Here is a 14,737-nt window from a genome sequence, read left to right on the forward strand (position 1 = left end):
AACAAAATGATCCCTCGGAAGCATTAATCACTACAAAATTACATAAGAATTGCAGACTCGGTTTGATTGAGTCTGTACATGAGGGATAATGAACAAGTGCAAAAAGTTTTTATTCATACTGAAAATACCGTTTTAAAGATTGTACTTATGTGCTACGGATAAGTATTTTCTTGATTTCGGAAAGGAAATCTCGGTGGCCGCTTTAAAATCCTATTTTTGCAAATACTTGCATAGTTTTTGTTGAAAGTGAAATTTGTGCCAATACATTTTTCAATGATACCAATAAGAATATTGGATGGTTTTTACATTATCAATAGAATTACTCCCTTGAAGTTGGTCATTGTTTCCCCTAAAAATTTCCAAATCGCCGATGTTTCTCAAGAATATATGATAAACAAGATCCACAAGGAAAGGCGGCGCTCAATGAACGCAACCCTACATGACCCAGCAACAAGAACAAGTGGCAAGAAGCCCAGGCGGACCCCAAACAAAACACAGGACAGGGCACTAGGCATAGCACGGACAGGCTAATCACTAAAATGATAAATAATTTGTAACTGATAAGAACACGATGTTAAAAAATAAGGTAATGCACAAGTTATCTTCATCATAAATGGTAAAATCAGCAATTTTCAAGTGATGTTGCTAGTGACAAAACTTTTGTAACAAATGCAACATATATATATTTATGTTATGAAAAATGCCGTATGTTGTCCTTCAGTTTTATTTTAAAATATGGGAGAGGCGCCGTTTTATACCAGTCCTGTCCGCAATAGAAGGTCGTAAATACTCCGAGAGGGGCGGGGCGTTATGTTTGACTTAAAATCGTTTAACTTTGTGAATCTACTTTTGTCATTTTAAACATGTTACTGTGTTAACGTACTCTTGTAGTTCTACAACTGGTAACACGTTTTCTTAAACTCTATTTTCCGTATTCGAGTTTTACATTTCATTTGTATATTACAGATCTATAAGTGTGCAAACATGCGTATGTATTGCATGCAATGGAAGATACGAACTTGTAAATTTGTTGTCGTTTTAGATGCTAGGTCAGTTGTTACGATATATATATGTAAACTTGTTATATAAAGGCGGTAACCTTCAATTAAAAGATTGAATTAAGAGGCATACAATAAAAATGGTAGGCATACAAGTTCGCATTTTCAAAAGTCATTTTAAAAAGGAACACTTTACATGTCTGGAATTTTGGCAACGAACGCCCTCCATATGCAAAAGCGGGAAAAATGGATGAATGTGCGACTGTAAGGGGCAGAACCTAGGAACCCCAAAAGATGTTAAAGATGAAACAATGTATTGTGTTAATTTGATACTACATTTTACATTTACATGTATTATCTTAATCAGGCATCTTTGCTCACATTAAAGTGCGCCAAGAGTATTGCTACAAGTCTAGTGGTCGCAAGTTCGATCAACTAAATATACAAGTCTTTCGGGCCAGAAATTAGAAACCTAGGTCCATTTTAATATCCGTTGGCTCCAAAATAAAATGAGAGTTGCTTATATTGGATACCGATGGTGACTACAAATAAGCATTTATCGCTTCCATGAGATTATTATAAAATATAGTTCATGCATCAATTAAGAATCTTTTGATTACCACAAATATAATAATCACTAAACGTATGTCTTTTTTTATGTTTGTGTATTACTTATAATAAAACAAGAGGGCCATGATGGCCCTAGATCGCTCACCTGAATTATCAAACTCATCCAAACAATTACCTAGACAAGCATTCTGACCAAGTCTCATGACAGGTGAGTCAAAAATGTGACCACTACAGTGTTAACAAGGATTATCCATATTTGAGCAGTGCGACCTAGTTTTTTACCCAGGTGACACATATTCAAACTTGACCTAGAAATCATCAAAACAAACTTTCAGACCAATTTCCAGGATACTTGGATCAAAACAGTAGCAACTAGAGTGTTAACAAGATTTTTCTATTTTTAGCTCCGGTGACCTAGTTTCACATGCGATTTCGAACTCATCCAAGCAATTACCTAGACAAGCATTCTGACCAAGTTTGATGATAATGGAGTCGAAAATGTGACCACTAGAATGTTAACAAGGTTTTTCCATATTTGGGCGGTGTGACCTAGTTTTTCATCCAAGATGACCCATGTTCGATCTTGACTTAGAAATCATCAAAACAAACTTTCAGACCAATTAATAGAATATTTGGATCACAACAGTAGCCACTAGAGTGTTAACAAGATTTTTCTATTTTTAGCTCCTGTGACCTAGTTTTTCATCCGAAATGTCCCATGTTCGATTTATTCCCAGCAATGACCTAGACAAGTTTCCTGACCAAGTTTGATGACAATTGAGTTAAAATTGTGACCACAAGAGTGTTAACAAGGTTTTTCTATTTTTAGCTCCTGTGACCTAGTTTTTCATCCAAGATGACCCATGTTCGAACTCATCCGAGTTATTACCTAGACAAGCATCTTGATCAAGTTTGATGATGATTGATGCAAAAATGTGACCGCTAAAGTGTTAACAAGGTTTTTCTATTTTTAGCTCCGGTGACCTACTTTTTCATCCGAGATGACCCATGTTCGAACTCATCCAAGCTATCAACTAGATAAGCATCCTGACCAAGTTTGATGATGATTGATGCAAAAATGTGACCACTAAAGTGTTAACAAGGTTTTTCTATTTATAGCTCCGGTGACCTAGTTTTTCATCCGAGATGACCCATATTCGAACTCATCCGAGCTATTATCTAAACAAGCATCCTGACAAAGTTTGATGATGATTGGGTCAAAAATGTGACCACTAGAGTGGTCACAACGTTTTTCTATTTTTAGCTCCTGTGACCTAGTTTTTCATCAGAGATGACCCATGTTCGAACTCATCCAAGCAATTGACTAGACAAGCATTCTGACCAAGTTTGATGATGATTGGTTCAAAAATGTGACCACTAGAGTGTTCACAAGGTTTTTCTATTTATAGCTCCTGTGACCTACTTTTTCATCCGAGATGACCCATGTTCGAACTCATCCGAGCTATCACCTAGACAAACATCCTGACCAAGTTTGATGAAGATTGGGTCAAAAATGTGACCTCTAGAGTGTTCACAAGGTTTTTCTATTTTTAGCTCTTGTGACCTAGTTTTTCATCTGAGATGACCCATGTTCGAACTCATCCGAGCTTTCAACTAGATAAGCATCCTGACCAAGTTTGATGATGATTGAGGCAAAAATGCGACCGCTAGAGTGTTCACAAACAATTGTGGACGGCCGGACGGACGACGGACGACGGACGACGGACATTCATCGATCCTAAAAGCTCACCCTGAGCAAGCTCAGGTGAGCTAAAAAGATTATCGGAATTTTACCAGGATGCCCGAACATTAGCTTTTGCTATGTAGTTTAGCAGTGCTCGAATATTTAATGTGACTGTGCGATATTTTCCCTGGCTTAAGTTATGTGAGTAGGAGTTAATTTCTTTGTGGTCCTGGTAATTTTTGCAAGGAAGGGCATACGATTTCATAGTTTGAACGTTTTGATGTTTCTTCAAAATTTATTTCTCTTTCTTTTGAAGTTCTTGCCAAATAAATCACAAATGAAATAGGCTTAATTAAGACACTAATAAAAGATGCATTGTGGGTTTAGCTGATAGGACTGAATGATGTTCGAGGTTATAAAAATAATAACTGTAAAACCCTATGTAAACCACCCATCATTTTACCATATACATCCTCGGTATACTATGGTGGCTGATTTACTCGAATTCGTGTTTCGCTTCTTTGCCACCAAATTGCAAAAACATTAATTTCGCATTGTTCTGTTTTCGCTTTTTCGCATTGCTGTATTCTGACTTTTTCGCATTGTTATGTTTTCGCTATTTCGCATTGTTCTATTTTTACATTTTCGCCTGGAGCAACGGTTCATATATGATAAACATATTATCCACAAGAACATTCTATCATATTTTATGAAATGTAACTGCGAACAAGGGTGCCATAGTCACAAAATACGCCTGTTTACGAAAGCTTTAGATGGAGATGGGGGCATTATGGATAAGTGTTATCTAGCAAGCAAGTTTTTATTCTTGGCACTGTGTTGTTAAATGAACCTTAAAACAAATCAATAGGGAAGATATGCACAGAATGTGTGACCTTGACCTTGGTCGCAGGGACCTGAATTTTATGCACGGCACTCAGCCTCACAATGATGAACATTTGTGCCAAATTATATTGAAATCCCTCTATGCATGTAGAAGTTTTGCTCCAGACAAGTGTTTTTCTATGAGCTCTAACTGTGACCTTCAAACGGGCGTATAAAAAGTACATGTAATTTAATAACTAAAAAATTCTGATTTAAGATTTTATTCTAGGGAAATACATTTCATTACAATTCTTAATCTTTGAATGAGCTGAACTGATATTTACTTGAAAATTAAAATATAATTAAATTTCTATGAGAAAGTATTTACATTTGATAAGGTAATTACTGTATGATCTTTATGAACAAATACCAAGTCTACAGAACACCATAGTTATCACAGTTAAGAATCTTGACCAATGAATGAAACATGTGTAAATAAATGTTACATTCTTTAGAACATACTCAAGTCCAAGAAAGAGGATTATTTCATGCCCTTTGATTAAATTCTATTTTTAGAATTGAAAGTGAAAATAGATCAAGGGGAGTAATTGTGTAAGTCATTTATGAACAAAGTAATAACTTTGTTGTCTCCCTTTGATTAAATTCTATTTACAAAATCTGGATATTTCATCATCTTTAGTGACCTTGACCTTGCATATATAAACTTAAATTACATATTTAACAGCAGCAGTCATGGTAATGACCAATTGTGCTCCAATCTCTAAATAAATGATGACTTAATGATCCGAATACACAGTTTTCATATTTTATCTGAACTTTGACCCTATTTGTGACCTTAACCTTGGCTTCAGAGACCAAATGTTTTACACGCGACACTCCGCCTCACAATGATAAATATTTGTGCCAGGTTACTTTGAAATACCTCTATGCATGTAGTAATTTTTCTCTGAGCAAGCGTTTTTGAATGACCTCTAAGTTGGTCTTTGACCTTTGACCCAGAGACCTGGTTCATGTGCGCGACACTGCTCCTCATAGTGGTGAACATTTCTATGAAGTTTCATTAAAATCCCTCCATACATGTAGGAGATATGCTCCGGACAAAATTTGGACGCCGCCCGCCCGCCAGGGCGTTCCCATAATACGTCCCTTTTTCAAACAGGCGTATAAAAAGCGAAAATGCAACAATGCGAAAATGAAACAATGCAATGTGGAGACGGCAAAGTTATACTTTGACGTCTCTTTTTGTATACGCATATTTGTATTTGGAATGCGAAAAAAAAACACGAAAATACGACAGATGGAATGCGAATATACGACAGATTTTATGTGTCGTATTTTTGCCCTCCTGTCGTATTGTGGTTTTTTGCCTTGAAAATCCCAAAAAGCGAAAATCGTAGAGACGACAAAGTCCAAATAACTTGAGGCGAAGAAGCGAAAATACAATATGGCGTAAATCAGCAACCATAGTTAACTCTTTACGTGTTGTTTAGCGAATCTTACGATTTATATTATTAGACGGAATATACGGGAGAGGATAGCCTGGATCAGATAAATATGTGTAGTTTATCATTTTCATCAGAATTTATTATCAGTAATATTACATATTTTATTTGTAAAAGACTAAAATTACCTGAAACTATTTTTCATTAGATAATGTCTATAACTCCGCGAGAGATTGGACATTATTGGGAGCTAAACCCAATCAATTACTCAACAAATCATATTTATGCCCCCTTATCAGTTATCTTTAAAGCAGTGACACTTAGAACTAGCTATGAAGGGAAATAAGTCTCACCCGCCTAAATCTGTCCCCAGGTGTTATTTCGATTTGAATCAACAGCTGTCAAAAGACATACTTTACAGCTTTTTGTACCACTTATGTCATATGTTTATCAGTGGTCACTCTAACCCCCCCCCCCCCTTGCCCGAGGGTTCTTCCCTTTGAATCACATCAGTATCAGGGTAGTAACTCTTGTTAACTGAATATTGTCCACCTTTGACCACTTATGCCAAATATGTATTCAGGGGAAGTCACTCTTTTATCAACTGAACATGCCAAAATTAAGTCCCTTTGACACATAACTACCCAATTTTGATTACTAGTATCAGGTGAGGTCATGCATGTTTAGTAAATATTGCCAGCCCAGGGTGATTTATAAGTTGCACAGAAATCAATTTACCATGTTGGGTAAAAACGCACTTGTTTTAACATCACTTAGTAAAGTTAGTTTAATACTGGCAGTAGAGAGCCTGATCAGACTGCAGAGATACTAAGATAGGGGTCTAATAGCTGGACCTATATATCACCAAAAGTAACAGAAAACAAAAGACTTGCTTATACATAAAACTATAATGTTTATTTTTACTTTTTCTTTAAAATGTTAATCATATCAAAGTAAAAATGTATCTAAATAAAACTTAATACAAAGCATGCCAAGGCATTTTCAGTAAATATACAAAAGAAAACTATCATACAACAGTGGAGCATGGACAGAAAGAACATCTGAAGAATAAATAGGTTCCAGTCCATGAAAGCAAGCTTGCCATTGGTTAATTTCAAATCACAATTTTGAACCAACCAATAAGGTTCTTTCATTTCAAGACTGGTTTCATTTTTTTTCATAATTATTTTAACAGAATGGTTGCAGTGAATGGCTTAGAAAGTCTGTCTTACAAATTCTAGTACTAGTTTCTTTTTTAACAAAAACATAAAACAATTGTATGGAAAAGGTCTAGATAAAATCATTAAAACCATTGTAAACGTTGATAAAATTCTTGATTATTTTCATAATATATAGTTTTGTTCTATAGCTTCAAAATAATCTGACAATAACATTTTACAAAGAAGGCAAACATTTTCAAAGACGCAATCTCTTTCAAGAGTGAGAAAAATAAATAGACATGGTGCTTTTTTAACTCAAAATTGTTTTGTTCGTGTTGCACAAAATATAATCAGAATCAATAAAATAAGCATCAAAACTAGACAGGATAGAGTCCAGCAGAAGAAAGGTAAATTTAGCTGCTTTTCATCAAATAATGTAAGAATTATTTTTTTTCTTCTAAAAATAAAATATCTCTTGCCATAATAATATGCCAGTAAAATCATGTATGGGCCATTAGATGTCGTAAAAATCAATGAAGATAGGAAAAGTATAAGAAATGTTTAAATAAAAATAAAACAAAATAAGTTAAGAATGACCTCATTAAAAATAATAGAATAAAACCTTGTCAGCATAAAAAACCATTGCCTGGCCCTAAGACAGTTGTTTTGCTTGTCTGTTTCAATTTTGTTGTTCTTGGGATTTTATAATTCCTTTATATTAAAGAAAGGGAGCTTACTTTTAACATAGGTCTGTAAACATGTATTTCTTATAGTCAACTTATAAATAATAAAACAAATAAATAAGTCATAATTTTTATATACTTTATGATTTTACAACCCAGCAAAAATAATAATCCAAGATAATAAATTCATCAGAAAAATAGTCAAGTTTAAAAATAAACAAGAAATAAACATGTTTGTTTTTTTCCATTCAAACACAAAGTCTGGGCCTTAAATAAATCAACAAAGATTGAAAACAAATACATGTTCTAAAACGAAGCATTGATTAAATATATTAAAAATGTTGTTTAAAACTTGTCTATGTACACTTGGCTTTCAGCCATTTTGTTTATGTCTAACAACGTATAGGTTAACAAATATTTACAACCAAATTTTTTTTGTCACAATCATAACTTCTTTACAACATGTACATGTATATAAGTCACTATTCCTCCTTAAACTTTTCACGAATGAAACTTAACACTATAAGACGGTGCTTGTTTCTATAGCAACAAGACAAAACAACAATATTTCATGCAAAAAAAACATCAGCAATGAGGCGCAATAAAAATATCCCTAATTCATCAACAGTTTTAAAGTAATTATTATTGCTATAAACATATATTTTTCAAATAACCATGCATAAAATTTACCAGAAAACTTCACAGTAGTTAATAATAAGAACAAAGCTATAAATGGACAACCGAGTTCCACTCCTTTCAGATGGTCACAAATTCAAGCAAGTTACAAATTTTGTCCAACAAAGGGTGATGGCACATGGTGATTTTAATTAAAGTCCGATATGTAAGTATTCGTTATTGGTATCAATGGCACAATCTAAGAGAACAACGCAAGATTTCAAGAGCACTTTTAAAGAGTTTCAAGGCAAAGGCGGCATTTGCGATATAAATAGGTCAGTTACATATGACACAATTAAGTACGACTACAGAACAAAGAACATTGCTTGATGTTTGATTTTCCGTTACGAATATAAATCTATTTAGATACATATACTTAAATTTCCATTTAAAAAACCTATCAAATTCATCAAAACAATAAAGGTTAATTTAGAAATAAGAAAGAACTTTTTGAATTTGACAATATCATTGAGATCATTAATTACTTGACTATTTCAAATATATTATTAGTAAACAAACTTTTCTTGGCTCCAATATAAAAATTTCACTCTCTTTAATTGATCTAAACACTAACCAAACTTTTTATTCACTGTAACATTATTCAAACAACCAGATTTTTACACAAGGACAAAAATAGAAAGAGAAAAGAAGGCACAGTTTATGACACAACCTTGTACAGTACAGGAAATATAGGCACACCTGTTATGTGATATATTGCATTGAGAAACATCTACATAAAAATCATGTAAAAAAGTTTTCTCGTTACTTCGTTTAAAAAGGCACTCGACCATTGCATTAAGTTATATACTTATGAAACTCATCTTATATATAAAATTTTGCTATTGTTATAAAACCATGTGGTGACTTTACGATAATTATATGCTATTCCTTTATAAACTATAATAAATTTTAAAATGATAAATGTTATGCTACAACTTGTTCTTATAGATGACGCCATGTTCTAGAATGGTTAACATTTAGTTGACCAGAATTATTGCTTCATAAAAAGTTATAACAGGATTTCTCGTCATAAGTATAGAGCACTATTATGTGAAAATAAACAAGAACAACAAGATTCCCATTCTTAAAACGTTCAATATCCTAAAATTCTATGCAATCATCTCACAAAAATTTAACACAAAATACATATTTTCTGAATGGAGTTTGATAAAATTTTTTAAGAACTATGTACTAGATAATTCAAATATTCATTTTCTTCTGAACAGTCTTAATTTTTTTTCTTCGTCAAAATAAATTTGTTTCAAACTCATTAAATAAGTCTGTTTTAAGAAATGTGAATCTGGTTGTGCATATTTGATAATCATATAAACAATAAAGAGATATGCATTTCAAATTCTTGTTTTATAACAAATATAACTTCAATTCTTCATCATTCAGTAAGAGAGAAAAAAAAATAAGCAAAGGGAAGTAATCATGTCAGTCTTAAATTTATGCTTTTACTGATCATCTCCCTTTAATCAAGCAGATTATTCACAAACCTCAGTAAATCGTTCACAAAAAACAACTTGTGCTGTCGAAAATATACCATTAGAATTTGACACAACCAGTGTTGCAATAAAATCGATCATGCTTTACAAGATCCAACTATTTAATAGTGTTACTCATGCTAAGGCCTACTTATGTTTATTCTCCTAAAATTACATGTGCATATGTTTTACTTTACTCCTTTCATATCACAGTTAAAGCTACGATGTTTTTCTCAATAATTGACATCCACACAATGTGAGCTAGCATTGTCCAGTTATAATTTCAACATCTAATTTCATCAGAAAAACAACAATTATTGACAGATTAAACAATAATAAACTTGACCAATGTTCAGTCTACATCAACATTCCCAATTGTGAAGAAAAATGACAAATATAACATTCCTTGAATGTGTAGTATAAATAATGTAAGTTGCAGGGAAAGATTTTCGACTACGACGCCAAACTGGACATATTATATTTGTGAAATGATTTTCTGTCAGCCTTGCAACACATAACCCTGACACAAGTTTTTAAACCTGTCAAAAAACTTTTGAAGGTCTTTCTTATCAATTTTTAAAACAAAGCAAAGTTTACTGACCAAATGAGCGACAGAAATAAAATATTAGAAAGTTTTTTTTGTTCCTTGAATAAGACAGAAACATGTTCATTTTCCTTCTTTTGTTTATTCTATATGCACCTCCGCAAATCCCAGGACCATTCATGTGTAAATATTTCCAGTATCTTAGATACCCTATATGTAAGAGGTGTTTAGCACCAAAAAAGCCAAAAGGAATGGCTACATTCATGGGTTGCTTTAAGCTTTAGCATTAGGACTGAATGCCAGTCAATTTAATTTTTTGACTGTGTCTCAGATTTTATCTTTACATCTTATTATTTTATTAACCAGTCTATTTTTGTAGTTAGACTGTGTCACGTTTTGCACTGCTGTGCCCATTTTGGCAGGATTCTCCTTCTTGCATTTGTAAACCAGTAATTGATCTGGTTTATAGTTAAACCAGTCTGTTTTATCAGCATGGCCTTCTCATCATCGTTGGGGTAGGGGTTGTCCTTGTGTTGTCTTAACCAGTCCAACATAATGGCAACAGCCTGAAGAGAAATACATACAACTCTATAGGATATAAATATATTAAGAATTCATAATTGTTTCTAACTATTCTTATAAATGAAGAGGACAAATCACATTCTTAAATGAAAGCTAATAAAAGTATAGAACTGAGTAACCACCTAAATAACTTATAAATAAACAATGGTCTTTGGTCTTGAAATGTTAGATTTCATTACAATTTCCTCCAATTTCATGTCTAGTTTTATTCAAACATACATGTATCTATACTTGCTAGATGATAAAAGCTGACTTGAACCACTCTAAAATTGGCTTCCTAAAACTGACCAAAACTGGTGCCATGTAAGATAACCTGGCTCTAAATGCAGCTACCCAAGTTGTGTTGAGCAGGCAGACACTTAAACCACTGAGCAACATGCTCTTGTTCCAGTCTAAACGATGGATCCATTTCAACGAAAGATACATTTTGTTGGGCAAAAAAACCCAAATTTTAACCTATTTTCAAGAACAAAATACTAACCTCTTTTGGAAGACTGGGATGTTTCTTGGACTCTGGCTTGTTTGGGTGGCTACTACTACTGACCACACTACCACACTCGCTACCTGATTCGAAATCTATCATTGACTTGAAGTTCGGAGACATCATACCGCTAAATTCAAGACCCTTCTTTGCTTGGGGTGACATGAACATGGCTCCTGGCATCTGAAAATAGATTTAATGTGATACTCATGAGTTGTATCCCTTAGAATTTATAAACATACAGTTATTTATCTTTAGGTCAAGAATCTGAGTCGCACCAATACAAGCTGTCCTTAACATGCCTTTTGTTCATTTTGGACTTCACCAGCTTTGGAATAAGAACTGTTCTTTGCCATTTTACGAGGTTCCAGCGTCAAAATGCTAATTTTAAAAATTGGAGTGAAAAAACGGGAAAGGACAATTTTAAATTTTTGAATGCAAAACCCATTGCACCCATTCCATGACCCATCTTTGCTAAAAAATATTTTGAAAAATTTTCATTTTTGTTTTTTAGATAGGAAAAATTTAAATAAATATTACTTATATTTTTGTAAATAAATTATAGCTAAGATCACAATTATAACCTATTAAGATGATGCTTTATATACTCAATGCTAATGACATAAAATAATTAATTCATTAACCAAAACTAGGCTATTACTAATATAGCACCCAATCAATTCACCTTTCATAAAACCTTAGTTTCTACACCATACATGTTTACTCAATAAAAACCCCCAACCAGAAACCCGTGGTCTTTAATTAATTGTGCCTGTTAAAAACAAACCCAAAAAAATTCTATATTTTTAATTTCAGCTTTTGGGGAAGAAAATGATTGATCTCCCCTATAAGCCCCTCAAAAATACAAAACAAAAAAAACGACAATAATTTTTTCCAAATTTTATAAATCTATTGATCAGTCGGGAAAAACCCGGGGGCTTTAAACGCCCGAACCCGTGGGCTCCTTTCTTTTTGCAAAATTTTTTCCCCTTTTTTTTTCTCCCCTTTGAGTCAATAGGGTTTAATCCAAAACCCAACTCCTTTGACAATTTACAAGATTAACTTCATAATTACGACTCTATTTGACATTTGCGATTTTTTCCGACATTATTGTTGCAACGTGCAACTTTATCCATACATCATGCTATTCTGTATTGCAAGTTTTAATACGAAACATTAACGGAATAAAATACACGATTTAATGAATCTGATGCAATTTTAGAATTAAATATCATTTTGACTTAATATGGAGATACCATGTTCACTAATTGCATGTACTAGATTAATGAAAAATTCTTGACATGATTTGATTTAATTTTTTTTTTTTTGCTTAAAAAAAAATAATAAAAAAATTATCAAAATTCTAACAAAACACCAAAAATCAAATAAAAAGTCAAAAATAGAACAAACACAAAATTAACATTTTAAGAAAGATCAACTTTCTTAATTTTACATGTAGCTGCGAGGGGTAAGAAAATATCATTTTTTGACAAATAATTTATGGTCGGACATTAATGTCTTTACTGGCCATGTTATACCAAATATTTCTACTTTTGTAATCATATAACCATTTATCATTTTTTGACTGCAGACGAAATATGATGGATAATTACAACCTATTTTAAGAGCAGTAGAGACCATGTATAACAATAACCTGAAAACCCCCATTCTTGAGCAGTAGTCTTACAATATGATGATGTATTCCCGAAAGTTCTAATTTCAAAAACCTTCAGTGTGTTTTTTCTGTTTATCTGAATCATTATGAAAGAGTTACGAGGTTACGGCATGCAAGTCTGCTTTAGAAATTTAGAAAATAAAGAAAACATTTGTATTTCTGGCTATCCTAATATATCACATAAAAACCGACCGATGCGATGTTATTCCGGTTGTTGCATGTGTATCTGCTTTGTTTGTTGCGCAAAACTTGAAACTAATTAACGGAATTGATCACATTTTGTCCTGTTCTCAATGAAAATCTATTTCACGGTCTTGCAGATAAATAGCAGTGGCGCCAGCAGATACAATATCTAACAGGGACTCTGGTATTGCCCCCAATCAAATTTAAGCATACAACGCAGGTTGGTTTTTTTTTTCGTTACGAAATCAATCAAGATAATATCTACCCGGAATGCTAAAACTGTCAATGCAGGATAAAATATATTCTAGGCAGGCTCAGATACGATTGATTTCCCATTTCGTTCGAGTGTTAAATTGATCGCTTGATTACCTTGCTTTTATTTTAAATTTAAAATTTACCCCGGAAAAAAACACTTCAAAAATATTTTTTAGCTCAAATGTTACAAATTTTTTTATTTTATTTTAAAAATCTCAACCCAAACCTTTTCAAGCAGAACCCCATTTTTATTAAAATTTAAAAAACAGATTTTTCCCCCTACATTCATTTTAAAAAATTAAGGAAAAATGGGGGTTAAATTTTATATTAAAATTTAGGGGGGGGGAAATCTTTTCGGTCAAAAAAAACCCCGTGACCGGGAAAACTTTTTGGGGTTTACTCTTGTAGAATCAAAAAATTTCCCAAAATTTCATTTTAATTCTGCCCTTTTAATTTGTTCTTAATGGGTTGGCATGTCCATTAAAATGATAAATTTTACTGATCATTTATTGCAAACATCCATTATACATAGAGTATTGCACACTACATTATGCATGAAATACACTCACAAAAAATAATGTGCTTTAAATAGTAGCAAAAAAACTCAACAAAAAAATCCAATTGAGTTATGAGCATTTCTCTTTATTTTTGTCCAATTTAACATAAGTGTTGCTGCTTCCATTCATAAAATCATTAGATCGTGAATTTTTTTTTGTCGTTGAACCACTTAAATATGTAAAATGCGCGGACAAGTGGTCTCTCTTACAACCGGATATTAGCCGACACAATTTCAATGACAATTTCTCTATTACGTCTTGACCCCAAGAGCACATTAAATAACTGCAAACTGCTGTGCAATCAATAACACTTCATCAATGTAGAGACTGAAGTATGTCCCGCCTTTTCATATACTGAGATAGGACAGTTTTCCGTATAATCTACGTAATTTACATTACAATGGGCTACCGTTCGATATGAATACAATACTTTCGTTGCTAAAAAATATTTAATTTATTCGATTTTAATTCATATTGTAATCTTAAGATCTCGGGTGTAAAATTTTCTAACAATTAATGTAAATTCTCCGGGCAACTGATTTTTAAGTATGTCATACGTACATTGTAAAGAAAATGGATTAAAACATCGATATAATGATTAATCACGGAAACAGAGTTTTACTGCACTATATGTAAAACATATATACCGTGTTGTTGTGCAAATTTTGCTGGGACATTGATTTTTTTTTTTTCATTTTGATCACATGAAGTGAAGAAAATAGTTTTGACACTATGTCCTGAACTTTGTTGTATATTAAATGGACTTGCCCAGTTTAAATTTATTTCTTACAAACTTGCATATTTTTTTTTAATTCAGGAAATTCCATTCATATTTTGAAGGCTGTTATCGAAATTTTCAAATTTCATTTAATTAATCGCAAGATATCATACAAGTTATGTAGCATACATTGTCAGCAT

At 32.7% G+C, this 14,737-nt stretch overlaps 1 protein-coding gene across 6 annotated transcripts in view; it reads right to left on the reverse strand.

Moving 5' to 3' along the window:
* Positions 1–6,430: 6,430 nt before the first annotated feature.
* The window catches only part of LOC132733393 (GATA zinc finger domain-containing protein 14-like), a 49,063-nt gene continuing 40,756 nt past the window's right edge, over positions 6,431–14,737 (reverse strand). For all 6 annotated transcript variants that reach the window (XM_060720040.1, XM_060720045.1, XM_060720044.1 and 3 more), the window contains 2 exons: positions 11,150–11,332; positions 6,431–10,652 (listed from right to left, as the gene is read on the reverse strand). In XM_060720040.1, coding sequence (XP_060576023.1) covers positions 10,476–10,652; positions 11,150–11,332 — 360 coding nt within the window. In that variant the 3' untranslated portion in view covers positions 6,431–10,475. The remainder of the gene's footprint in view (positions 10,653–11,149; positions 11,333–14,737) is intronic.

Source organism: Ruditapes philippinarum, unplaced genomic scaffold, assembly GCF_026571515.1.
Source record: "Ruditapes philippinarum isolate M1 unplaced genomic scaffold, ASM2657151v2 ctg3843_1_1_1_1, whole genome shotgun sequence".
Taxonomy (NCBI): Eukaryota; Metazoa; Mollusca; class Bivalvia; order Venerida; family Veneridae; genus Ruditapes; species Ruditapes philippinarum.